At 38.4% G+C, this 26302-nt stretch overlaps 1 protein-coding gene across 2 annotated transcripts in view; it reads right to left on the bottom strand.

Annotated features, from left to right (window-relative positions):
- Positions 1-26302, bottom strand: part of Fancm (FA complementation group M) — a 117888-nt gene that overhangs the window by 7227 nt on the left and 84359 nt on the right. The window contains exons 19-24 of one of the 2 annotated variants that reach the window (XM_083142450.1): positions 25582-25711; positions 22420-23475; positions 18460-18631; positions 15192-15389; positions 5822-5922; positions 1673-1767 (exon numbers count right to left, since the gene is read on the bottom strand). In XM_083142450.1, the coding sequence (XP_082998576.1) occupies positions 1673-1767; positions 5822-5922; positions 15192-15389; positions 18460-18631; positions 22420-23475; positions 25582-25711 (1752 nt within the window). Of the gene's footprint in view, positions 1-1672; positions 1768-5821; positions 5923-15191; positions 15390-18459; positions 18632-22419; positions 23476-25581; positions 25712-26302 lie in introns of those variants that run through there. The other variant, XM_083142451.1, reaches the window with a different exon arrangement.

The following is a 26302-nucleotide window of genomic DNA, read 5'->3' as shown; positions in this document are numbered from 1 at the left end:
ATGATAGTGTACTGAGAGGGCAATTGGAAAACATACTACGGACGTTTAAAATACCAGAAAAACTGATTAAACTGATTAGTGAGACAATGTCAGGAACCAAAAGCCAAATTAAAATACAGAACGAACTCACAGAAGACATAGTAGTGAACCAGGGATTGAAACAAGGTGACGGACTTGCTCCTTTACTTTTCAATATGGTTTTAGAATATATAATAAGACAAACTAACATAGACAGAAATGGCACTATAGTATATAAGACCACTCAGATAATGGCTTACGCAGACGATGTAATTATCATTTCAAGAACAATGGCTGCAGCAGAAGAAACATATACTCAATTTAAAAATGCAGCTAAAACAGTTGGCCTACAAATAAACTTAAATAAAACAAAAATGATGATCCAGAGTCGAAAGACCAAGGCATATGATGCAAGAAAAACAATATCAGTAAGTAATGACGATATTGACCTAGTAGAAGAATTTGTATATTTGGGAGCAAAAATACATAAAGATGAAAATGAAAGCTATGAAATCAAAAGGAGAATAAATCAGGGAAACAAAGTTTATTTTTCCCTATTGCCGATATTCAAAACCAGGGAAGTACACAGAGTAACTAACGTTAAACTATATAAATCTATAATCAGACCAACATTGTACTATGGAAGCGAGAGCTGGACGTTCAATAAGAAATCCGAGATGGACCTGGATGCTTTTGAAAGGAAAATTATGAGAAGAATATGGGGACCAGTAAGAGACAGAGATGGATGGATACTATATAACAATGAATTGTACCATCTATACAAAGAATTATGTATATCCCACTTTATTAAATTTAAAAGACTAGAGTGGGCAGGACATGTCCAAAGAATGGATGGACATCGCATACCCAAGATAGTGGCTTATAGTACAATAGGAGGTAGAAGATCTGTAGGGAAACCCAGGAGAAGATGGATGGAGGCGGTGGAGGAAGATGTGAAAGGAATGTTAGGAATGAGAAATTGGAGGAGGAAAGCATTGGACAGAGAAGCATGGAGATGCTCTATTATGGAGGCCAGGGCTCGATATCGGGCTGCAGCACCATAGAAGAAGAAGAAGAAGATAGGAAGGGAGAAGAGAGTACTAGTGAGAAAATGGAAGGAGGCCAAGGAAATAGAGAAGAAAGGGAAAGAAGATAAGATAAACTGGAAGATAAACAAATAATGTAAGAATGTGTTAGAAAGAGTGGAAAGGACAAGAGCGAAGGAGGAGAGAAGAAGGAAGAAGAAGAAGAAAGAAAGGAATAAGGAAAAAGAGCGTGAGATAAGGAGTCCAACCACTTTCCAGATGAAAGGAAATGTTTATCTAAATCGCCTGTCAGGTGAAACAACAGTTTACAGGAGAAGGCCTGATGGAACACCTGGAAAGGAATGTTCCAGATAAACAACTTCCCAATAATCTTGTGTCTGAAGGGGAGTGATTTTTGTGTATATATCTTCCTGTTTTGTACCTTATTTCATTTGTCCTTGGTACAGAGTCTGAAGAAGACCTTGCTATAAGGTTGAAACCTATGTTTAGTTTATGTTTTAAAATAAAATAAATTTCTGCCTTGTTCAGCATATTGAGTCTTTGGTCAATATACAAGTTTGAAACTAATTACTTACCTGTCCAAAAAAAGTTTGAAACTAATTACTTACCTGTCCAAAAAATGTTTAATTGACTGGAATTTCTGACACAGCCTAATGGCCATAGCAATATTTACTCCAGGCAAGGAAGAGAAGAACTGGAGTCTCTGAAAAAAGCAGAAGTGCAAGTATAAATAAAATTACTAGAATAGAAAAATTAAAGAGCAATATATCTGATCTTGGATATAAACCTGAAACCCAACACACTTTCTGTAAGGAAGTTTGTATTTTACCTCCAAAGTGGTATTTAATTTGAAATAATGGCAATAATCTGACAACAGTAGCGCCTGCCTAGTAATTCTGATAGGGCATTAAGGGGACCCCTTGTGAAGTGTATGTACAGTACTATCTTCATACCAGAGCCACAAAACTATTTGTAATTGTACTTTTTTATATGTTACAATGCACAGTTTTTTTTTTTTTTAAAAAAGATGGTGCAAACAGATATACCACAACTTGCATGAAATGAGCTGACAGAACTCATTTTGATTGATTTTACTTTACTAATTGTGAGGATGAACATGAGTGATAATATGATAAAAGATGAAGGAACACTCGTCAAGAATAATCCATGACCAGTTTGGGATTCAAACCTGGGATTCCTGCAGTGCCGGATCTACAAATTCCCCCCCCCCCCCCTGCAAACTATTACCAAAGGCCCTTCTCTACCTACCTACCTACCTTCACACACACACATTATATACAGGGGTTGGACAAAATAATATGAACACCCGATTAGGCTCTGCTGACTGCACTGGCATGCACGGAATGCATATTTTGTTTTCTCCGTGTCCTATGATCAGAGGGATCATAGAGGTATGAGCCACCAGTAAGCCTGTGAATGGCTTTGTGTTGTGTAGCGCTACCATTATGTCTGACCTTACAGACTTCCGAGGGCAAATTGTTGGTACCCAATTAGTTGGTGCATCCGTAACAATGGTCGCTAAGTTAGTAGGGGTATCGCGAGCTACTATAGCTACCGTCATGACAGCATACAAAGTGCAGGGGAAAACGACGTCTGTGAAACAGAATAGTGGCAGAAAGACAAAACTGACAGAGAGAGACAGGGGGGCATTAAGGAGGATTGTTGGCTGTCAGAGGAAGATCACCGCAACCAAAGTGACTGCTGAGCGTGTCAAGAATGCAGTGTCAACGAAAACAGTGCACCGAGAACTGCATAAACAGAATATCCACAGCAGAGCCACCATTGCCAAGCCTCTTGTAATGCAGGACAATGCCAAACGGAGACGTCAGTGGTGTCAGGAGCACAAACACTGGACTACCGACCAATGGAAACATGTCATGTGGTCCGACGAATCAACCTTTAAACTATTCCCCACCAGTGGACGTGTTAACATATGGCAAACATCGGCCGAAGCATACAATCCAGACTGTCTGGTGCCAACAGTGAAGCATGGTGGCGGTAGTGTAATGGTGTGTGCAGTCATTTCATGGCATTCACTGGGTCCTATTGTCACACTGAAAGGAGGTGTAACTGCCAAGGTGTATGAAGACATTTTAGGTGACCATGTCCATCCAATGACGCAGGCATTGTTCCCAGCAGGGACTACCATCTTCCAGGATGATACCATCTTCCCCATTCATGCCGCTGGCACTGTCCAAGTTTGGTTTGATGAGCACGATGATGCATTTACACATCTTCTCTGGCCTGCACAATCGCCTGATTTGATATATATTAAAGAGCCATTGTGGTCAGTATTGGAAACCAGAGCACGGGCCTGTTTCTCTCCGCCAGCCAATCTGAAGGAATTGGAGCAGTTTGTTGTTGAGGAATGATATAGCATCCCACTGACTACCATCCAGGATTTATATGCATCCATTCCCAAGAGGATTTAGGCTGTTCTCAAAGCCAAAGGTGGTCTCTCATCATATTAGGTGGGAGTTCATATTATTTTGTCCAACCCCTGTATATGTGTGTGTGTGTGTGTGTGTGCATGTAATTTTTGATCTCATGTTGACAATGTTACATATAAGGGCCTACAGGGTGATTGAAAAGTCCCTTAACACCCCCTATAAAAAGTAAAGGATTAAAACTGGTTTTAATTGGTCATGATATAAACAGGTTAGGCTTAAGGGGAACCACATTGGTGTGCACAAGATTGACACTTAAACTGAGTGATAGTCCCACATTATTGATTCTGCCCATTTCAGAGAAGAATCTTGCGTAATTTCCCACCTGTTGTGTGTGCAAAAGTTACGTAATATGCTGAAAGTTATACATTGGGCCCCCTATTGGGGGGGATGAGAACTGGAGGGGCCGGGTCTCCCTGCCCCCCCCCCCCCCCGTTACGGCACCCGTGATGACGTGATATACATATATGACACTATTTTCTCAGTTGGAAAATGATACAATTGTTACAATCATGCAGTTGCAACTTTTTTCTCATGAAATTCTAGTCTGACTGCAATGTGGGACACCCAGGGCAGTTGATCTAAGGTTGGAATTTTCCCAGCTTTGTCCCTGCATAAAATGGTTCCAGGACCCACCCAGCCTCAAATCAAATGGTACCCGGTGGGGGGTAAAGGAAGCCTGAGCATGGTGCAGATCACATCCAAAATATGTGAGGCCCTACCCTCACATACCCTAAATGTGCCTTCATGGCACAGTGCTATATGCACAGGGAACTTTACCTTTACCTGTATATATTGTATTTGTTCCTGTACCCCTGAGTAACTAAGTTTGTTTCTTACATACGCATGCATATACAAACCCTCTACTACGAGGGGGTACCCAAAAAAACAACAACTGAATAACGCTGTGCTGGGCGGAGCTTCCGTAGTATGAATTTTTCCCACCAAGCAAGCATCAAGCAACTCGTTGTGAGTTCAGTGCACCCAGTGGCTTCGCAGGGAAAGGTTGTCTCTGATCACGGTGATTTTTTTCATAAAAGCAGTTTCGCTCACATCTCGTTTTTTGTGATGGCCGATGTAAGAGAACAGCGTGCGGCTGTGAAATTTTGTTTCCTGCTCGGGAAAAATGCCGCAGAAATGGTTGTGATGTTGAACACAGCTTACAAGGACAGCGCTATGGGGAAAACTCAAGTGTACGAGTGGTTTTCTCGCTTCAAGAAAGGTGACATGTTGATTGATGACAAACCCCATACTGGACGTCCGTCAACTTCCAAAACGGACAAAAATGTCGATAACATTCTTGAACTTGTGCTCGAAGAACAACGACGGACCATTGAAGAGCTGGGGAAGTTATCTGGACTATCTTGGAGCTCGGTTCAGCGAATTTTAAAGGAAGATTTGGGAATGAGAAGGGTCGCTGCGAAATTTGTGTCTCGGAATTTGAGTGACCAGCAAAAAGAGTGTCGAGTGGAAACATGCCGTGTTTTGAAAGAAGAGCTCCTAGCGCACGTTTTTGGCAAAAAAACAGCATGACTCTCTTGCTCCATGCCCCTTACTCACCTGACCTCACTCCGTGCGACTTTTGTTTTGTTTCCCTAAATGAAGAGGGACATAAGGGACAGAAGAAATGAAGAAAAAAACGAGGAAGGAGCTGTCAGCCATCACAACAGATGAGTTTAAAAAATGTTTCCAAGAATGGAATCACAGATTGGACAAATGTATTAAGTGTCATGGAGAGTACTTTGAAGGTGATAATGTTGTTTTTTTTTAAAAAAAATCTGGTTTCTTTTGGGTTCACCCTCGTATGTCAATGGCTGAGGGTCCCCTAAAGGCTTACTTGCTAGCTTAAATGCAATGACAAGAGATAGAAGTAGGTATGCACAAAATCAACTTTTTATATTGGTATATCAAGTGGTGCTTGTTATTAGTTTGTGGTGAAGTTTTGATTTTTTGTAAGGAAAGAGAGAGTCAGACAGCAGTGAAAAAAAAGTATTATGAAATGAGAACTGATGTCTGCTGAAAAGTTTTAATTTTAAATAACTAAGTTGTAATAGAGATATTTTGATTGGGTCAGAATTTCAATCTGTGGAGATCAGGGAATAAATTTGGAAAATAATATACACATACCTACAATATTCTTGTTAATGGCTCTCCATTCTCAAATGTTCAAGAAACATAGAAAATGTACCTCTGGTAATCGAGAGAGCAGAGGTGTTACTAATGTACAAAACTGATAACGGAGCCAATAAAAATGGAATTAAATAAAACAAAAAACAATAAAATACCCACCTGTTCTATGAGAGGAGGAATGGGTTTAATGAAAGGCCTAATCGCATGTTTCTTGGAGTTCTCTCTCTTCACAAGGGCAAGCAACAGCTGCGCTGTTTCTCCTGAAAAGAGGAAATGGATATTGTTAGAAGAAAGTTAAAGTTTCATTAATATAAATCAGGGAAGAGCTTGTGAGCTGCATAACCACCTAATCATTAAGAAAATACAGGGTGTCTACACCAAAATGCCCTAGTTTTTTGAGGCAGTTTAAAAATAGTAAATCTTTCTTGTTTCAGGTCTGACTTGTCCGTTAGGAGCAGAAGAACTTAAAGTTGCTGCCTAAATTTTTTCAACGTGTGGCGCACATTGGTGTTGGTGTAGCTGTCCATCAAAACCAATATGGCATCAGTGCAGGAGAAGGCACAAACTGTGCTTTGGTACGCGGAGTTTAAATCCATTGTGATGGTGCAAAGGCAGTTTCGTTGTTTTTACAATAAAGAAGCACCAGACGCCAAGAGGATAAAATCATGGGACAGACAGTTTCTGGACCCTGGCAGCATTCTGAAGCGGCATGGATGGGGTTGCCAAGTGTTCCAGCAAAGTCCACGCAAATCAATTCGTCAGGCTTCACGGGAACTTCAGATGCCACGTGCATCTGTTCATAAGGACCTCAGAAAGCGGTTGCATGTGTATGAAGGTGCAGATTCTGCAGGCCATCCATCAATCCTGATGACAAGCAACGAAGATATGATTTTGCATGTGACATGCTTAACCGAATCGACCGGAATCCTGCCTTCTTGTCAAGTGTAATGTTTTCTGATGAGGCCACATTCCATGTCTCTGGTGCTGTGAATAAGCATAACGTTATAATTGGGGGTCAGAGAATCCACACAGTATCAGGGAAAAGGAGCGAGATAGCCCGAAAGTGAACATTTGGTGTGGCCTAACGTGCGACAAGATCATTGGACCATTCTTCTTTGCTGAGGAGACTGTCACAGGAACGACGTACCTAGACATGCTGGAGTTGTTGTGTTTTCCCAAGGTCGAAGACCTGCAACAAAACCTTTGGTTTCAACAAGATGGTGCTCCACCTTACTGGTCGCTGGATGTTTGGAAAACTCTGAATGAAACATTTCCAGGACGCTGGATTGGACGAGATGGACACGTGCATTGGCCTCCATAGTCTCCAAACATCACATCATTAGATTTTTTTTCTCTGGGGCTACGTGAAGACAGGGTGTTTGCCACTGCAGTGCGGGACCTTGAAGATCTCCGTACTCGGATTGTGGAAGTGATTGGTACCATCCCTCCGGACATGTTGCAGCGGACCTGGATGGAAGTTGAATATAGCTAGACATTCTTCGTGTCACCGCAGAGGCTCATGTGGAAGTGTTTTGATTTGTTGTAAATTTTTTTTAAAAACTTAACTTGACATACAACTTATTTTCGTAAAAAAAAATAATTAATTTCATTTCATTTTGTATATGGAGCAAATTGAAAATAGGACATTTCGGTGTAGACACCCTGTATTTTGCATGGAAATTGACAAGCATAGCACTGCATAGCATAAGAAGAAAAATAATGTATCAACAGATGTTCCTAGGTAGATATTAGCATTAACCAGGGTACCCAGGGTCGTTACAGGCTTCCTGATCTGCAAACCATTTGACTCCTCCACACAGAAAATTTTATCCTGTGATTTAAGCTATTCACTTCATTCACATTATTTCATTAGATCCGCATGGCACAATCCATACTGATATCAATTCAGCCATCATTCTATCATTCTGCTACTTTTATTTCTATTTTCGTTGTTTAGTGTCACTTTTCTGCAACTTTTGGCTAACTGCCATGATAAGGATGACTGATGAATAGATAAAACCCGGGAACTTTCGTGGCAAGTCCAAAGGTCGATCGCATAAGGCTTGGCTGGACCTTCGGCTGACGCCAAGGCAGTTGTTTTTGCTATTGTGATATTACTGTATTAATAGTTTAATAGACTTGCATAGCCACGAAACTACTGATAATATCTAAACAACACAGGGTGTCTACTATTTTGTGAAGACAAAATTCCCTGACTTTTCCAGGTTTTCCAGACCAAGAACAAAAATTTTCCAGACCAAGTTATTAGGGCAATTAATGAACATGAACATGTATGTACAGTAGCAGTGATTAGGGGAGTGTGTGTGTGTGTGGGGGATTTATCCCCTAATATTTGCCCCACCATTATGGTCTCTTAATGCTATCCCTTATCTACCAAGAAAAATTAACTGTCCTTGCCCCAACCCCAAAGTTTTGGCACCCAGTCAAAGATGATATATGCAAGAAAATGAGAGCACTTACATGAAAATTCACACTCAAGTTTAAAAACATAAACTGTAGTACATCAGATTAATCTTTTCACCACAAAGCATACTTTATCCTCTTGTACCTGTATATGTATGGGAATTTACCAATATACTAGAAAGCTTTCATTATCACATCATGGGAAATTATTGATGGCTTCCCTTCACCCCTTATAGCCATCCGATCCACCCACACATTATAAAATAATAAAAAAAGATAAAAAGTTCTCCCCTGTGAATAGCACCATGCCATGAAGGCATATAGGGGGTGGGGGGGTAACGCCCCACACTTTCTTGATCCGGTCATGAGTGGGGGTGATGTGATCAGCATCACACCCCTGACTGCCTTTACCCCCCAGGGTTTCCCCCAGGTACCCATGTTATTCGACGCTGGGTAGGCGCTGGGGCCACTTCCACCGTTAGAATAGTTCCCGGATTTGAACTGGCCGGGGATCGAACTCAGGACATTGAGCATGGTAGTCAGACGCGTTACCGACTGAGCCACCGATAATAGTTTCACCAATTTTTTGGAGTTAATTTATTTCCATAACAATTCAGTAGTCACAATAAAAATAACATGTTTATAAACTGAATGTAATTTTGTACAATAGTTTTCTTCCTTTAAAATAAATGCACAATTTAAATACTTGAAATGTTTTTCCAACATATGGAATTGGCGTTCATTAACATGTGAAAGTTACTCGAAAAAACACTACACAATTTTCTTCTTTAATTCTTTCATCTTTTCATCAACTTCTTGGATTTCCTTTGCAGATCTCTCGAGGATTTTAGCTTTTTTTGTACTCAGTTCTTTCAGTTCTGCCATACTTATTTCCCTCTCTTCTAAATGAGTCTTCTGAGTTTCTGTTGTATCATGGTTCCTTCTACTTTCCATTTGCATTCCTTGCTGCATGGATTAAAGATTTTGTTATAGGGACTTTTTCAACCCTGCATAAGTTACAATTGCATCATGTATACATCTTTGGGCAATAAGTGAGTCCTCATCAAGATTATCCACAAGGCATTGCTTATTTACAGAGAAACTGTGCTCAACAGAATCATTTCTGTGTGAAAGCATTAAAATCTTCTGGACAAACCATATAAAGGCACTTTTGTTACAGTCTTCAAGAACTGTCATCCACATCTGATCCAGCCGATCAACAGCAATGTCAATTTTTTTATTCTTGCAATCACACTGTCATTACTACATAAGTCAGTATAGAACCGTTTTATATCATCTGCAGCAGGACCAGAAAAATGGCACTTTTCAACTAGGACTTGTAATGCCACATTTACTTGGTCTTCACCTACTTTTCCATCCAAAACAGATGCTGGAGAGAGGCAAGCTGCACCATATGTGAGCTTATATTTCAATGGTGATCTCATACATATCTTCTTACACAAACATTGAAATATTTTCAGACAATCTTCACGAAAATGTAACACCTGAACGTCAGATAGTTTCACAGATGTAAATGCTGCTCGGGTTGCAAATCCAATGTCAACTTCTTTTGGAGAACACACATTCTGGATCAGTTAGATTTAGTTTCAAAAGATCTTCAGAACTTACAGCTTCAAGCAGAATGGACTTCTTTATAAACCTGGACATAAGGGATTTCAGTAGCTTGAGCAAATGTTCATAAAGGAAGGGCATCATTGGTGAATCTGACTGAAACCTGACAAAAAAGGGTTCTATATCAGCTGCAATAGTCTGAAAGAAAGCTAGCCTGACTGGTAACAGAGGATTGCTCACTTGTGACTTAATAGTTTTAAAGTTTTCACACCTTGCTTGTTCCTTGGTACCAAAAGGTACTGTGTTTTTCCCACCACATTTCCATTGTCTAACCACCGAATTGGACAAAACTCTTTTGGAAAAACTTTTGATCCTGTAATTCTTGTGAAATCTGCTCTCTGAGCTGGAACATTTTTAAATAAATTGTACACTGCTCTTAAGAATACCACTACGATCCAACCAGAATTCTGAAAAGATGCTTTGAAAGCACCATGAGGAACATGAAGTCTGCAGCTTCCTATTTCCAGCAATGTTGTACTTTCTAGCTCATTAATGGCTACGTTTTCCTTGAGAAAGGTGAGAAATTTCCAGTTAACTGCTGGTCCATCCACTATGTTTTTCAAATTGTTACCTTTTACACCTTCTTGAAATGCCAGGAGCAAGTCACTAGCTTTGGTATGCCCAGAAACAAAAATACAAATTTTTCCAGAAAAATAGTAAATTTCCCCGACTTTTCCAGAAAAATAAAATTCCCCGACTTTTTCCAAGTTTTCCAGACTGGTAGACACCCTGCAACAGTGAAAGCAAACCACACAAAGAATATCGTTAATGCCCTAGAAGAAATTCTACACTGATGTAATTTTTCAGATTATGGAATATCATAGTGGTCTGCGAGACAGTCTCTTCCCGGCTCCCCCCCCCTGCATCAGTGTTGCCAACTTAGCTCTCTTGGAGTAAGATCTGGCTCTTTCGTGCACTTGTTTGCCTGTGAACTGGGGTGCCCTCCCCCGTACCTCACTATGATACCATCACTGGTTCCAGCCAACACAGACCAACTTTTGCCATGATTATACATTTTGCACGTGACGTGATATTGTTTTATTGACTGCGTTTCCCCATCCCCTCTTATATCCACGGCTCCTTTTTTTATAGCGCTGTGTTGACGTGAAATTGGCATAATATTGTTATCAGGGAATAATTTATTTTCCATTTCGTACGACCATGAGATGGGTGATGGTGCCGGATCTATAGACTGTCTCAACCTTAAAAGTCAGTATGGAAGTAAATGGATTACTTCCCTATCTAATACATGCGTTTTGCCAATAGCTCTGTCCTTCTCTACGACCGCTGCATTGCCAGATGTTACAAAATTTACAAAATGTAAAAGTCACTAATTTCAAACAGTGAAATCATTATCCTGTAGTTTTTTATGCTCTATTTACTGACGACATTATATAACCTGTCATAAATTCATATGATCTGAAATTTCCATAATTATGCAATTTTGCAAACGCTTACATTTTTTCTAGTAAATACTTCAAAAGCCATAAATATCAAACTGCTTGAGCAACTTCGCCACTTTTTTTTTTCTATGGTGTTTGTAGATATGATATTCTTCGCCTGAGTGAACTAATTTGCTTATGAAGAGATTGTATAAATTATCAGACTGTAACACGAAAAATTTGTTTAGCGAGAAACTTTTCGGTTTGTCGCAATACACGTGCAGACCAAGCAAGAAAAAGTGTTGACCATTGTTTGAAGTTATTTTTAGAATGCATTGTTACTTCACAGCACTGTTATTTTTTGCACAATCGTAGTTTATTTACGCAGGCTTTCTCGCATATCAAATTCATTGCACGCCGTGACACCGAAGTTACAATTCAGTTGCAGGCAGGTGCCCCGGTTCGTAATAAGTGTAGTGTGCTGTGTGATAATTGTGGATTGCATGTAAGTTACATATTTCATTTAATAATGGATAGAGAAGCTGGAAAAAGATGCAGTATGGGTAGAGAACGCATAATAGTTATGTGCATGTTAAATCGATTTTTAAAGTCAATGAATATCAGAAAGGCGGTTAAGACAACTGCTGATGTTACAGTGTGTTCTGAAAGTCCTATATACAGAATAAAAATATATCTTAATGTTTGTTTTTGCATTTTTTAAATTCTGTTTATGTAGAGGATACAACATTCAACGAAAGAAGTAACAATAGTTGTGTGTATTAAACATATAATGCAAATGTAAAATAGTTACGTCGAAATATACACTTTTACATGCAAATCTTGAGGTAACTATCGTTTTTCTGAAAATTCATGAAATACATAGATTTTGAAGATTTCCTCCATTTGTTGATTTGGCAATGCCACGCTCCATTTAACCAATACTGACTTTTAAGGTTGAGATGCACTATAGATGGTGAAAACTAAGAATAAATTGTCATCAATTTAGAATTAACGGTAGTAGCATCGCCCCACCCCTTTGACAACTAACATTACTCTAGGAAGCACTTCGTAAATCTAACTCCTTGAAAGTCAGTTTTAACTCCATTTAAGGTGAAATTTCGCTCTTTTATGCACACCAGGTTTGGCAACACTGCCAGGAGACATATGGGAGTATTATTTGATTTGTTATGTTGGGAATATCAAACTTCCGATGGAATAGAAAATGATATCAACGGGAAGAGGGCAGTTTGAAGAAGTGATTGCCCAGCAGAAAAGTCGAAACTCCCATTTGATTAGCTGCAACTTGATGTTAAGTTGATTCCCCACAAGGAATGCATGGGATTCCGAAAATTCTTTTTAGTCATATATTTTACAGGTCGTATCTAACTTAATAATCAACTTTGAAAAATGCTTTGACCTGCCACATGTGGAGAAATTCATACTCTCTTGTACCCCCATGTTTTTCTTCAGTAGCATTGCCCATTCCGACGATATTCAAATAAATGCACACATGGTGCATAACTGTATCTCCTCGCCTTAAATCAATTAGTGACACTGGTGTCAGTGAAGCAACTTGAGATTTCATCAGCTAAATGGAGTTTTCATTGTAATATCTTATGCTTCTCCTTGTAACATTTCTATGAATGCAAAAACAGATATGATATTTGGTACCGTGATCGCCAAGATAGTAAAGAACATTTTCAAAAATCGACATTTCCTGATATTGGGACTTCGATAAATAATTTTAATATTATAATTAATAATATTTTTAAGGAATTTTAATATCAAAAGTGCAGGAAATCAAATCACATATGTGTTCTACAAGCAGGTTCATTATTTTTGTCATGAATGTCATTTGGTTCTTATTGATTGATTTGGTGTTCTAAGTCCACTTTATGCACAGTAAGGCAAATTGTGACTGGACCTACAGTTTAAAGTGAGATCCGAACCACTATGTGCCTCCACCAGGTATCGAACCCAGGACCCCTTGATTACAAGGCAACAACGTTACCACTGCACCATCGGGGAGGCCCCATTTTGTTCTTATTGATGGATATGTTTTTTAATTATTTTTTTCTTATGGAAGACACGATGTACAGTATTGTCATTTCCTGCTTCAGAGGAAATGAAACTAAAAATTGGTTTAGTATAAATTATTTTGTTGTAAATATTAACACTACTTCATAACGAATGACAATTTTTAAACAACGATACTGATAATAACAATTCCAATGCATGTTTTCCACTAATTCCTTCAAATATATTGACTTCAAGCATTTTAAATTGTCCTTACATTGCAGATTACTGATATGCAGAGTAAATAATAACACTAATAACGAAGAATGAAAAATAAGTTTTATATTTCAAACTTCCTTTCTTATAAATATGGTATTTGCAGAGAGGGTGAGAGGCAACTTGGGTTGCAATTCTTTACACTTTTGGGGGATCATTACATCATTTATATAATGCCTCCATGATAATCGTGACGACGAAGACGAATGATGATGAGATTGGAAATATGTTACTGGAAACTAGAGTGATACATTGGCAAAATAATAAAGCTGCTGTCAAAATAAAACTTATTGTATTGCTTTGAAATGTGCTTATTTATTTGATGTGATTTTCTATGAGCCTAGAAAAAAGAAACAATTTGATTTAACAGACTTCTTACTCATCCTCCCAAAGCAAATTCCCTGATTTTTCCAGGGAATTTTAGAATACATTTGGAGGCCATTTTGTGGTGTTTAACGTTCTAGTAACTAAATATTATGTATTAAAATACACTTGCAGAAACTACAGAAGCAAGTATATTCACCAGTATAAAATAAATTAACAAAAATAAAGTATAAAAAACATTTTTATGTAGGATATCTCCCATCAAGAAGCTGGTTCAAGAAAAATGTGGCATTTACTTTCATTCCCAAATTAGGGAAAGTATAAATAAATAAAAAAACTCTTAACTTTTTGAATGCACAAGGGTCGTTCAAGTTTGTCTAAAACTTTTATTTCTAGTAAGAGAAATAGAAAGTCCTACAAGCACCAAACTAGGTCAGTTTTTCAAAGTATTCCTCATGTGCATCCAGGCATCACTGCTGGAAGTGGGCTGCTGTTATAACCATGTCAGAACATCTTACTGTGTGGAATTTCTTCCCTCTTTGTGGTCTTTAAGGGGCTCTAACGAGGGGTAATCCCTGGGGGCTAAGTCTGGACTGTAAGGGGGGATGAGGCAAAATCTCCCAAGTCAGAGTGGTTATTGTCAAAATGCTGGAGTGTGGCCGGGCACTGTCATGCAGAAGAATAATATGTTCAAACAACATTCCAGGTCTTTTCTTGGGAATATCATTTTGGACGGCACCCTTGAGCAATACTGGCCAATAACTGTGGCTTCTTGCTCCAAAAAATCCACATGGATGAACAAATGTATCAATGAGGTTCAATTGTTACTAACTCTCATAAAAAAAGGTAAAGTGCTCCCCTGTGCATAGCACACATGAAGGCATATAGGGGGTGTGGGGGTAACGCCCCACACTTTCCTGATCCGGTCGTGAGTGGGGGTGATGTGATCAGCATCACGCCCCTGACTGCCTTTACCCCCCAGGGTTTCTACCAGGTACCCATGTTATTCGACGCTGGGTGGGCGCCGGGGCCGCTTCCATCGTTAGAAAAGTTCCCGGATTTGAACCGGCCGGGGATCGAACCCGGGACCTTTAGCATGGTAGTCAGACGTGTTACCGACTGAGCCACCGCGGCCAGTAACTCTCATTCTTCACCAAACTGTTGACACCATTCATACACACCCTTGCTGGTGACAGCAATCTTCTCTCAAAGTTTCAGCTGGCTTTTATGTTCACCTTCACAAATGAATTTGATTATATACCACTACTCCACAGTTACAAAAACACTACTTACTGTCATTTTTGCTGACACTATTGCACATGCAGCAACTAGTATTATCATTCTCCAGCCATTCACTACTTTTATGTGCACATATGTGTTGATCAACATTGAACGACCCTTGCATTTTCAAAATTTCCCAGTTTGAAGGTACAGAAAAACAACTACCACCACCTTTATCACTATGATTCACTTACTTTGATCCTGAGAGAACAAAACTCGAATGGGTGTCTGGCTCAAGGCAGAGAGTATCTGGGCCATGAGCTTTGAGCACTTGAACTGGGCAGCAAATCTCGCTTGCTTTGGTCTGTCGTCTTCCACTATAATAATTACATTCACGAAGAGAGCCATCATGCTTCTCATGGTTTCCAGAAAATCCTTTCTGTTTGAAATAGCTGGAAAAGGAGAGAAATCTGATTATTTTTCTGCTTAATATTTAGGAAAGTGCATAAATGCTATGAAGGTCTTGCTTCTTTCCAGTGTGAAATAGTTACTGGTGCACTGGAGGAACATGGAAATAAATACTAAATGCATGTCCATAAAATTAGATGGGTGGCAGAAGTTGCCATGTCAGAGCACAACCCCGTGTGTTCGGAGCACATGTAGAGATGGCACTCCCATTTATCGGGCCTGTAATGAACTTTCAATTCACACGATCACCAGCTCTGTATCAAATGGGACTCGAAAGTGCCCCGGAAAGAGGTCGGTCTGACGTTCGAACTACGCAATGCAGCCCGGATGACGTTGCCGCACAGTGCATAGGAATCAGTGACTTTTGTCCTTGTCTTTCTTTGCTTTTCCCATATGTGGTACCAGCACAATTCTGCCCAGCCACCTATTTTCATGGCCATGCACATGACACTGAAATTGCCTATTATGCTAACATTGATAGATTTGACAAGAAAACATTCTATTGATCTGTGAGTTCATTGAAATACACACTCCTATACCTCTTCGTGAATTTTTTCACTTTTAACCAAATCAAAATTTCAAATTTATCTGAATTTTTAAGATCATAAACTCATACATATTAATGCTTATATTACAATGTAAAATGGATCTCAGAAGAAACAAACTAAACATATATTAGATTAATTTCAATTTTTACAAAATTGATCGAATCAAGCTTTTCTTCCGGCCACCTGTCACACCTCAAACTTTTTCTGCATCCTTACCTGCAACACTTGTGGTGACTTTTACCAGGGGGGAAACATCCACAGCCCTCAACTTTTTCACTCAAACCCTAGACTTCACTGTCACCATCCATACCAACAGCCACGATACCTACCACTCACAATTTTCGCAAGAGAAGCATATTTTTCCATGTTTCTGTCTGAAGTTGCATCCTGCGGCCATGGAAATTTCTGGTGTCTGGTGAGTGTTTCGTATATACAGTACTGTAAACTACAAATACACACTCTTCTAAAGTAAAACTTATTGCAGTCCCCTGGTTACATTTCAGCAGTAGTGTAACTAACACGCTCTGTGCCCCTACTCATTATTATTTTTTTTCTAAAATATAATTCATGCCTACATTTATATTATGTGTGTAAAAACATGAAAATATATGTAATCTGAATCATTGTAAAAACTGGTACGAAAGGTTAAGACAACAGACAAACTGTAAAAAATTATGTGTAAAAATACATGAGTTTTAAAAAGTGGGTCACATCTCTCTAACAAGTCTATGATGTCGATGTTCCCTGAGAGCCAAACTACAGGCGAATAATGTTATTATTAAATCTAAAACTCTTTTAATAATTTCGCACCACTTATCCATACCTTGTTGTAACATTGTTTAAATATCTTTATGATTTTTCCAGGCACTATATGTTATACATGCATTCAAGTGAATTCAGTATATTTCGTGTTCTTTGATTTTTTTACTTAAACCTTTACACCATGCACCATTAAAGTGTTTACCTAACCTATCGGCAAAAAAACAGAACGGCTCACAATAAACAGCATCTAAAATAGATGAGTGGCATAACCCAAATCTCTTTGGTGATAGTGCTAGCATAATAATAATCGGAGGTTGAAATATTCAGCTAATGAAGGATTTCTTCTGAATCTGCTAACTTACTTTCTACTTTTCTAGTGATTAACATTTTCTGTTTCCAGTTGTAGGGGTAAAAAATGTGTGTTTGGTTAAAAATATATTTTAACACCGAAAAGAAAACTTTGTGAACTATCGGTCTTTTTTAATCTATCATTCTTAATGCACCCCCAAACCTCATGTGCCCCCTGCACGGCGGGGGTTGCAGGTGTGTTATTTATGCCACTGCCTATCAGGTTCTTCAAGGAACATTTTGCAATTTTATATCAGATCAGTAGAATATTGTTTGAAATGTTTTAAGTCAACTTTATGCACAGATAGGCTAATCAGGACTGGACCTACAGTTTAAAGTGGGATATGAACAACTTTGCATCCTCCTCCGTAGCCAAGCAGGTTAAGGCATTCACTCGTCTTGAGATCGTTCGCTGCAGGACGGCGTAGGTTCGAATCCGGCTCTGGTCTGAATTTATTCGGCAGGTGGCAACCCACCATTGTGAGGAAATTGGGGAGCTCCGAGTGAGTGAGCGTAATCCGGTCGCAAAGTCCTACAACGGTTGGGAGTTGGTCAGGCTGACCACCCGTCCCCCTAGTCTGGCTGCAGATCTCCACGCCCCCCTGGTGGCTCACGTGGGAGGGAGGCCAGCAGTCGGTAGGTAAGCCTTGGTCCAATATTGGGCTCTTGCGCTATAGGATTATGAACAACTTTGCAATGTATCGAACCTGGGACCCCTTGATTACAAGGAGTAGAATATTGGTATCAGTATTAGCATGCAATGTTAATTGGTCTTGACTCATTGTCTAGTGCCTCCACATTTAACTTTCTGTCAACTATCTCTGGAAACATAATGTTACAATAGGAACAAGTAGAAACACTAAAAAATGGATAATGTCCAATTAAAACTGCATGCTAACAAAGAACCACTGCCACTAACATTCAAAGAAGTCTGTATTGGTATCATTATCAACAATTTCACACTTTCACACTAGTCCATCCTTAGAAAATATCACACAAGAAGGAAAACAAGTTGCCGGTTGAAAACTATGTTTCATGTGTCCATGTGCACCATGGACATATGTGGAATTTGAATACACTACATGATTTGCGCAAACATTTTATTAACGATGATAATTCACACCACTTGACGTCCAGATATGGCACTTTAGAACGTGACACATTAAACTCTATGAAACACAATAACATCAACGCATTTCCGACGAAAAGTAGAGATACGACAAAACAGTATTCAGCTGGTGAAGTGTTGACATGTTACATTATCTATGGAAAGGAAAGGGGTGCAGTAATCTGCTTTGGAAGTAAATTATATTATTTTTATGCTAATTGGAAACTAGGTAAAAGGTTTCTCCCGCAATATTTATAAAGACAATGAACAATGACAATTCCCACCAACCAGAAAGCAGCAGCCTCTCGACACCAGTCCTCCAGCTGACCACGTAATCTGCTTCGTTCACGGATCGGACCATCACTTCCACTTGCTGGCTAATGCGCAATGCAGTGATGACTTCAGAGGCCACAGCTGATTCTCTCGCGGAAACTATTATAACTGGAAGACCTTCATCACTCTGAAAGAGAGGTGTTCCTGTTAATATCCATCGAACTATATTCGAGATAAGACAGATCTATTGATAATGGCCAAAATGAGATTATAGGTATATTGATAAAATTGCTGATAATTTTATACATTCAATATTGCTATAAATTGTCTGTAATTTGGTGCAAAATTCAACAATTTATTTCTTAATGAAAATAATTTATTTACTCTGATTTTGTAAAGTCGATACCCAAACGTGTAATTCCTTATTACTAAAGTAAAAAAAATTATAGAGTCCCCTAGTTACATACATTAACATGTTGACTGACACAATAGAAGAAAAAAATTCCCTGGGGTCACAGTTTTATTACAAGAATATAATAAAAATGTTGAAAGCCATATGGTTTTTAATGATTAGATGAAAAATTGTTATTTTTTATTATTTTATCGATCCCCGGCCGGTTCAAATCCGGGAACTTTTCTAACGGTGGAAGCGGCCCCGGCACCTACCCAGCGTCGAATAACATGGGTACCTGGGGGAAACCCTGGGGGGTAAAGGCGGTCAGGGGCGTGATGCTGATCACATCACCCCCACTCACGACCGGATCAAGAAAGTGTGGGGCGTTACCCCCACACCCCCTATACGCCTTCATGGCGTGGTGCTATGCACAGGGGAACACTTTACCTTTTTTTACCTTTTTTTTTTATTATTTTATGTGCTTCAGTCATATGCAACACTTTGCGGCATCAGAATCAATTATTACGTTGCATGTGATGTGGGTTACATTTGGCTCATCATATTTTTTGTTTTTTCTGAGCACTGTTATTGTTTTTTTTTTGAGCATTTAGTCTTTTTTTTTATTTGTAACATGACTCTGCCATATACTATTGTATCAATATCATTTGAGGAGCTGGCCAGCAATAATTCAAGGCCAAAAGCACAATTGGAAAACTTGAAAACAGTTCATAAGTTAAAATGTTTTTTCTGTTTACCTGTCAGATTTAAAACTAAATAAGTTTTCCACGAACCATCTGCAAAAATTTTGTCCATGGCCTGGGGACACTCTTCACATAACATGTATGTTACAGCATGGTAGCGTGAGTTGCCTGTGCACCACGAGGCTCCCAAGGTAAAGAGACATGCAAGTTAAATACAACTCGCATGGCAGTTATAGTGCGCGTCAAATCTCCTGCATATGGCGATAGCCAATAGCAGCGCACTGCAGCGGTGCAGTGTCGAAATCTCACACGGAAAGAGACAGCGTGATCGAGCGAAATGCCTTGTCACGGAGAGCACGGAACATTAGATAATATAACATATAATAAACATAATGGGAGAAAAGAACATACCTGATTAGGGACTGCATAATTCTTTCAATATTCTCAAGGTGGAAGTTGTAGAGCCTTTGCAAGATATTTTGTCCCTTAAAGAGTACGTTATCTTTTTGGTAGTAGAAAATTCGCCACGATCGTAAATTTCAAAGACTGTTCTACGAACTACGTCTTTTTTCAAAGTCATCTAAATTTGTCGTTCTTTTCGGTATGTTAATGTGCTTTCTAGTCTAGGTTATTGAAACATTGGAGCAGGCCCCGATCCACATTGTTTTGCCCCCAAACATATCCGAGAAACGGTAGCTGTTAGATCCTGGCACTTCTTAAAGTCAATTTTACTTCTTTGTTCGTCAATCGATACTTTTTTTTTAAAAAAAATTGTACACCTGAAAAATCACCTGTCGTGCCTGGCTTCGTACAACACTGTATTTTTCCCCTCTTCTCTCGCCATCACTACCACTTGGTTTACTCAACGACATGCACACACCTACTAAACACATGAAAAAAAAAAAAACGAACAATGACGGTATCCTCTTCGTCAACTTCTTCTGCCATCACTGGGAACGAACGTGCCCTGTTCCCTTAGCTAATCGGAAAGTTTCAGAATGCAACAGGAACGAAGGGAGAGCAAAAAGGATACAATGCAAATACGTTTATAATAACATTGCTTCTACAGAGGGAACGGTATAAGCTACAATCACGCTTGTTTTTCGTACATACTCACAAATTCATTATCTTTCCATCTGTTAAACTACTGACACTTGAAATAATCTATTTATATCCAAGCGCCAGGTACACGATTTAGTAGCGAGATGAAACAGCTTCTGAACTAGGCAACGCCGCACGTCCGTGATTCGCTGGTGCTGTTCAGTCGTTCAAGGCCATATGCAGGAGATTTGACGCGCACTCTAACATGTTAATTAAAGTAAATGATCCATTCAAGCTCTTCATGCAGCATTTGAAATTTGATATTGAATAGTTAGACTACAATTTACTGTTACTCTTATACCACTTGATACTGGTGCTTTATCGGCATTGACAAAAATTTCATTTAGTTTTTCATGCATCATATCAAAAATGTAAATGAGATAAATTCATCAAAGAATCTGAGAATGCCTGTACAAATTTGGACTACCAGGTACTGTAAATATTAGTCTACTCTAATAAAAAAAATAATTAAAGTTCAGATTGGACGAGTAGCAATAGTGACATATTTTCTGTCCAAAGAAGCATTTATCAGTTTTCAACAAAATTTGGAGCGATTTTACAATACCGGGCACTACCCCAATTTCGTTCATATTTTGCATACTCAATAATGTAGGGCTCCTAATCATGAATCTGCAGTTAAAATTTGACGATCACGTGTTGAACTTGCAAAATAAGCGATTCCGTGATCGGAACAGACACCCTCGATTTTCAAGAAAACTAATGTTTATCGCAAGATTTTGTGTTTCGAATACTTAAAAAATGTAATATATATTCATTTTACTACGACCCGAAATTTTAACTATGTTAGCTTAACCTAACCTAGCCGTGCATGGTTCGTGGGGCTTTCCGTGAATGGTTCATGGGGCTACCCGTGCATCGTTCGAGGGGTGTAAGGCTATATGCGACTCGGGACTGTCAAAAAATGTCAGTTTCCTAGCACTTGAGCGACAAATTTTAACCACAGAATCGTGACCAAGTGTCTTAAATTAGTGAGTATGCGAAATATGAACAAATACCCCTGCATTATTAATATTTACCCAACTATAAGTAACTAAAAAATGGCTTTTTTTAAAGCAAAACTTAAGATAAAAATGACATCATTTCCTCCCTTCACGTAAGATGCCATCTTTCTCACATGAACAACACGCTCCCTACACTGTTGCCAAACTAACCTGTAATCAAACTAGTCCACATTCCACTTTTCTCATTTTCCTGGTGCTCGTCACATTAACATTTCTCTCTTCTTCCATTCTTCCATGCTGAATGCACTGCAACTAACAATGCAACAGTGTGGCAACGTCACTTGTTCATATCACAAAACATGGTTCCCAATAGCTTTTTGTGTATCGACAATCATCGTGGTAATTAATAAAGTTATTTTACAACTTCTGCACATTATTTTGCAATTTCTACACGTGAGCACCAAATCTTAACTGAAGATACGTCATCAGAACTCCATAATTAGTGATTATTCGAATTATTAATGAAATTATGGCATTTTAAAGGGGTTTTTTCCAAGCAAAACTTTAGAACTTCTTCACGTTATTTTACAATTTCTACACGTGAGCACCAATTTTTAACTGCAGATTCGTGATTAAGAGCCCTACATTATTGAGTATGCGAAATATGAACGAAATTGGGGAAGTGTCCGGTATTGTAAAATCATACCCAAAATTTCTTACTTTACAAGGAATTCTACTTCCTTTTTGTATTCACTTCAACAACAGTGACTAAAATAAAAAAATAAGTGTAACACTGCGCTTGCAGTTAAGTACTTACTAGCGATGCCTGACTGGTACGGAGGGCTGTAGTTGATAAACTCGATGTACTTGGTGAAGACAAGTAGTCTGTAAACGTCTGTTGCCTCATGGGATCACTAACTGGCAAATTTTGATGCACTTGTGGTCTGGCCATGGAATGACAAGCTGGAACATGCGAGGATAGCCTATTATTAGAAATCCCTGTTGAAAACTGAGGTGCATTCAAGTTTGCCGAGTCACGTCCAAGAACTTTCACCCCAGGCACTGAAATATTAGAACCTTGTTCAGAATATACTGGGTTTTTAGACACAAACCTACTCTGAATAGATGGAATGGAACCACATTTGTCACTTGGGTGTTGTTTGGGCACTACATTCAAATGTTCACTAGGTTTGTGCTTTGAAAGAACACTTAACTTATTATTGTTGGGTTTTCTATATTGCTCACTACTATTAACGCTAGTTCTACCTTGAAATACTGACGTCCTATTGTTCATATTTTCACTACAAGTACTGGAAGGTTTGGGGGCAAGTGCATTGTGTACAGTGGAGGAAGGGTCACTTCTGCTAGTGGTACTCACTTGGGGTTTGCTACACAAAAACTCAACTTCGTTCCAATCATCAAAAGTTAAATCCGTGATATCATCAACCACTAACGCACACTTGTTGCTCTCAGGATTAGTTGGTTTACGGTTTGCAGAATTACCACTGTTGCCGAGTCTCGCTTCTAATTCTTTCCAGTTTGGTTCTCTCACTACAGAACCGTTTCTGGGTTTATTGCTACTGCTTAATTTACTTTGCAGTGTGGGTGATGAGTTGCAGTTGGACTTTTCTGTAAGAATGACTGGTTCGTCCATTTCCTCCTCGTCACTGTCACTTAATGTATATATTCTTCTTCTCCTCTTTACAGCTGGATCAGGACTGTCTTCATCCTGTTTCTTTCGCTTCACTTGTTCATTTCGACCACCTACTTCCTTCTTCTTCTTCTCCTCTTCAACCAGGCACTGCTCTACAATGTCAAGTAGTGATTCATCAGTATCCACATCATCTTCTTCATCTTCAACACAAAATGAATCCTGAAATAAAAGTACATCTTCAATATTACATGCTCCCATTTATCTTATATCTTAGTGACATTTGGGCAGAAACAGAACTCTTAGACAATACCTGGTTTATCACAGTAGCCACATTAAGTGAGGGAAAAGTATCTCCAGTTTAACCTACACATGCACATCTTTATCGGAAAATATAAAAAATGCTGGAAATGGAAAAGGAAGTTAAAGAGAATCTGCATTATTTTTCCCTGGAAATTTTCAATGGTCCACTTTTTATAAAAATGCCAAACGAAAGAAGTAATTCAAATCATCATTTAAAAATAATTCTAAAATTAGAATGCTGAAACATGGCTCTGGATTGTTGCTTTTAAGCTTGTGGACCAACTACAATAATATTCATAATTCAATAATAATTGAAATGGATATAATTTACTGCTCACTGCTGCCATCTTTAAATAATGTAGCAATTATCTATCATCTTGCATTTTGTGTGCAATAGTGCATATCAAAAGGATTTATTTTATCTGTCCTTTCTGAATTTTCTTGAAAAACTCAAATTCCCGTTAAAGTAACATACAACACTTAAAACTTTAAATTCTTATTGGTGCTTCACAAATATAATGCATGTATCTTCAGAGTTGTTTTGCACCCACTTTATTCGCACATAGGGTAATCAGTAACGAAGAAGCAATTTAAAGTGGAATCTGAACCACTGTTTAATGTGCCTCCACCGGATGAAACCCAGAACCTCTTGGCTACAAGGCAACAGCGATACCACTATGCCATCAGGGAGGCTCTATGTATACACCCTTCTCCTTGCTGGGTATTGGCAATTCCAAAATCATGTTTCGTCTGTCGTACCCTGTTACAACTCTAAAAATTAATCATAATGGTTTCGTACAGGGGAAGGGGGGTTATGGTCGAAGGGAGGTTTCTCCCCCCTTGAAAATTAATACATGCCCAGTGGAACATTGTTCTGTATTGTACATTTTGCCTCATTCGATAGTTAACACATTGGGGTCTCACGACGGGCATAACTCGCAGTGCACTTAAAGTCAATGTGGACGAACGACGGGCATAGCCCGTCCTGCGGTATGCAATAGCTTTGCCTATTGAGCTACGGGCTATGTTCGTACTTCGTCTCATGTGCGTGTTCATTCAAGCCTCTCTGTTGAAATTCCAACCGCTAGGTGACTAATGTGCTATTTTTATCTCGCACGTGGGACTGTTCGGGTTGATGTACGTTGCATTGTTTAGAATGGCGTTATTAGATCCAGACTGCATAGCCGAAATTCTGCATGAGGATTCCGCCTCAGAGTTTAAAGTTAGCGACAATTTTGATGATGCAGATGAATTTGCAGATTTGGAAGGTAGGTTATATTCGTAATAATTAATTGTTGACAATATAAACAGTGTTGCAAACTCTAGTATTTGATGAATGAAGTCAGAAGAGGTATATTTTTTGTGTTTATTCATCTTGCCTCTTGCTTGATTCCACTACATTTATTATTTTGTATAGTGTATGTCAAATGAAAATTTATTTTATTTATTTAGTTTATTTATTTGTTTAATGTTTACAGATGACGCAGAACCAACTGATACATCGTCTGGTCCTATACTGCAGCCACTTTTTCATACAAAAGCTAATTACCTGTAATTTGTAATTATTTTTTGTTATGTGCACATAAGAAGTATTCTTATGAAAGATTCAAAAGATGTATTGATAGTTTATGTAGTTAATTATTGAAATTTCCAGAATACGAACTTAAAATATCTCTATATTAACATTTGTTACAATGTTGTACTTTTTCTTTTCTCACAAAACATTGCTGAAAAAATATTAAAAAATGTCTGAAAATGAAAGGAAAATGTAAAAAATTTTTGTAGATTTAAGAAATGTGTGGTAAATAAAAACAAATTAAAAATATTTTTTCTACGATTTTTTGAAAAATAACCAAAAACCGCAGACCAGAGGTACAAATGCTGTATTATGAGGTCAGACCCGAATGTGTAAAGTATGTGGATATATTTAAATTCCCTCTACTTGGTATGACAAGTACAAGGTGAGTATTATGGAAGAAGGAATGAATGAACGTAAGTAGAAGAAAGTGCATTTTAATCACTTACATTCATGTAGGATGAGTCCTCAAAATCATCCTGTGAAAATACATCTGCCCTGGGTTTCCTTGGGGCAGGTATTTTGAAAGCTCTAGGGTGCACTGGGCTCTTCACTGATTGCAGGTACTTTGCATGAATGCTGAAATGAAAATCAACACACTATGTCAACGATTGCAATAAATAATCACAAATTAATTATCAACAACACGTGAAAGTATGTTCCATTTTTTTTTTTTTTTTACTTCGTGTGTGCAAAATTAAGGAAATTTATCTTCTGAGTAGTATTACAAAATACAGAAGAATCCCAATCAGGAGTAGAAAAATACAGGGTGCCCAGTCGCCATGTCAGCCGAATTTTCAAATTCAGTTCTAAATTTATTTTTAAAGAAATGTTTTGAGAACACTTATGGAAATTTCTATTATGCTTTATTTATTTTTTTTAAAAAAAAGGGGGACTGGCACCTGAATTATTTTTAGTTTTCTCTACCCCTGATTTCAATTAAATATATTTCAATATTTTACATTTTCCAGAATTTTAAGTTCTTTAGATCCAGTCTCCTGGAAAACTTAATCATAGTTTTACTGTAATACAATAAATTTTATGTTTTTTTTGTAGCAACCACATTACAATTAAGACTTATTGTATTATTTTGTAATGTACAACAGCTTTATATTATCACTTTAACTGCCGGGCTGAATTTTGAATTTCCTTGTGGGAGACTGGAGCTAT

The sequence above is a fragment of the Lepisma saccharinum genome, chromosome 21 (genome assembly GCF_977018435.1).
Source record: "Lepisma saccharinum chromosome 21, izLepSacc3.1, whole genome shotgun sequence".
Classification (NCBI taxonomy): Eukaryota; Metazoa; Arthropoda; class Insecta; order Zygentoma; family Lepismatidae; genus Lepisma; species Lepisma saccharinum.
Note: the sequence above shows the minus strand (reverse complement) of the source record. Positions and strands in the feature narration are given on the sequence as shown.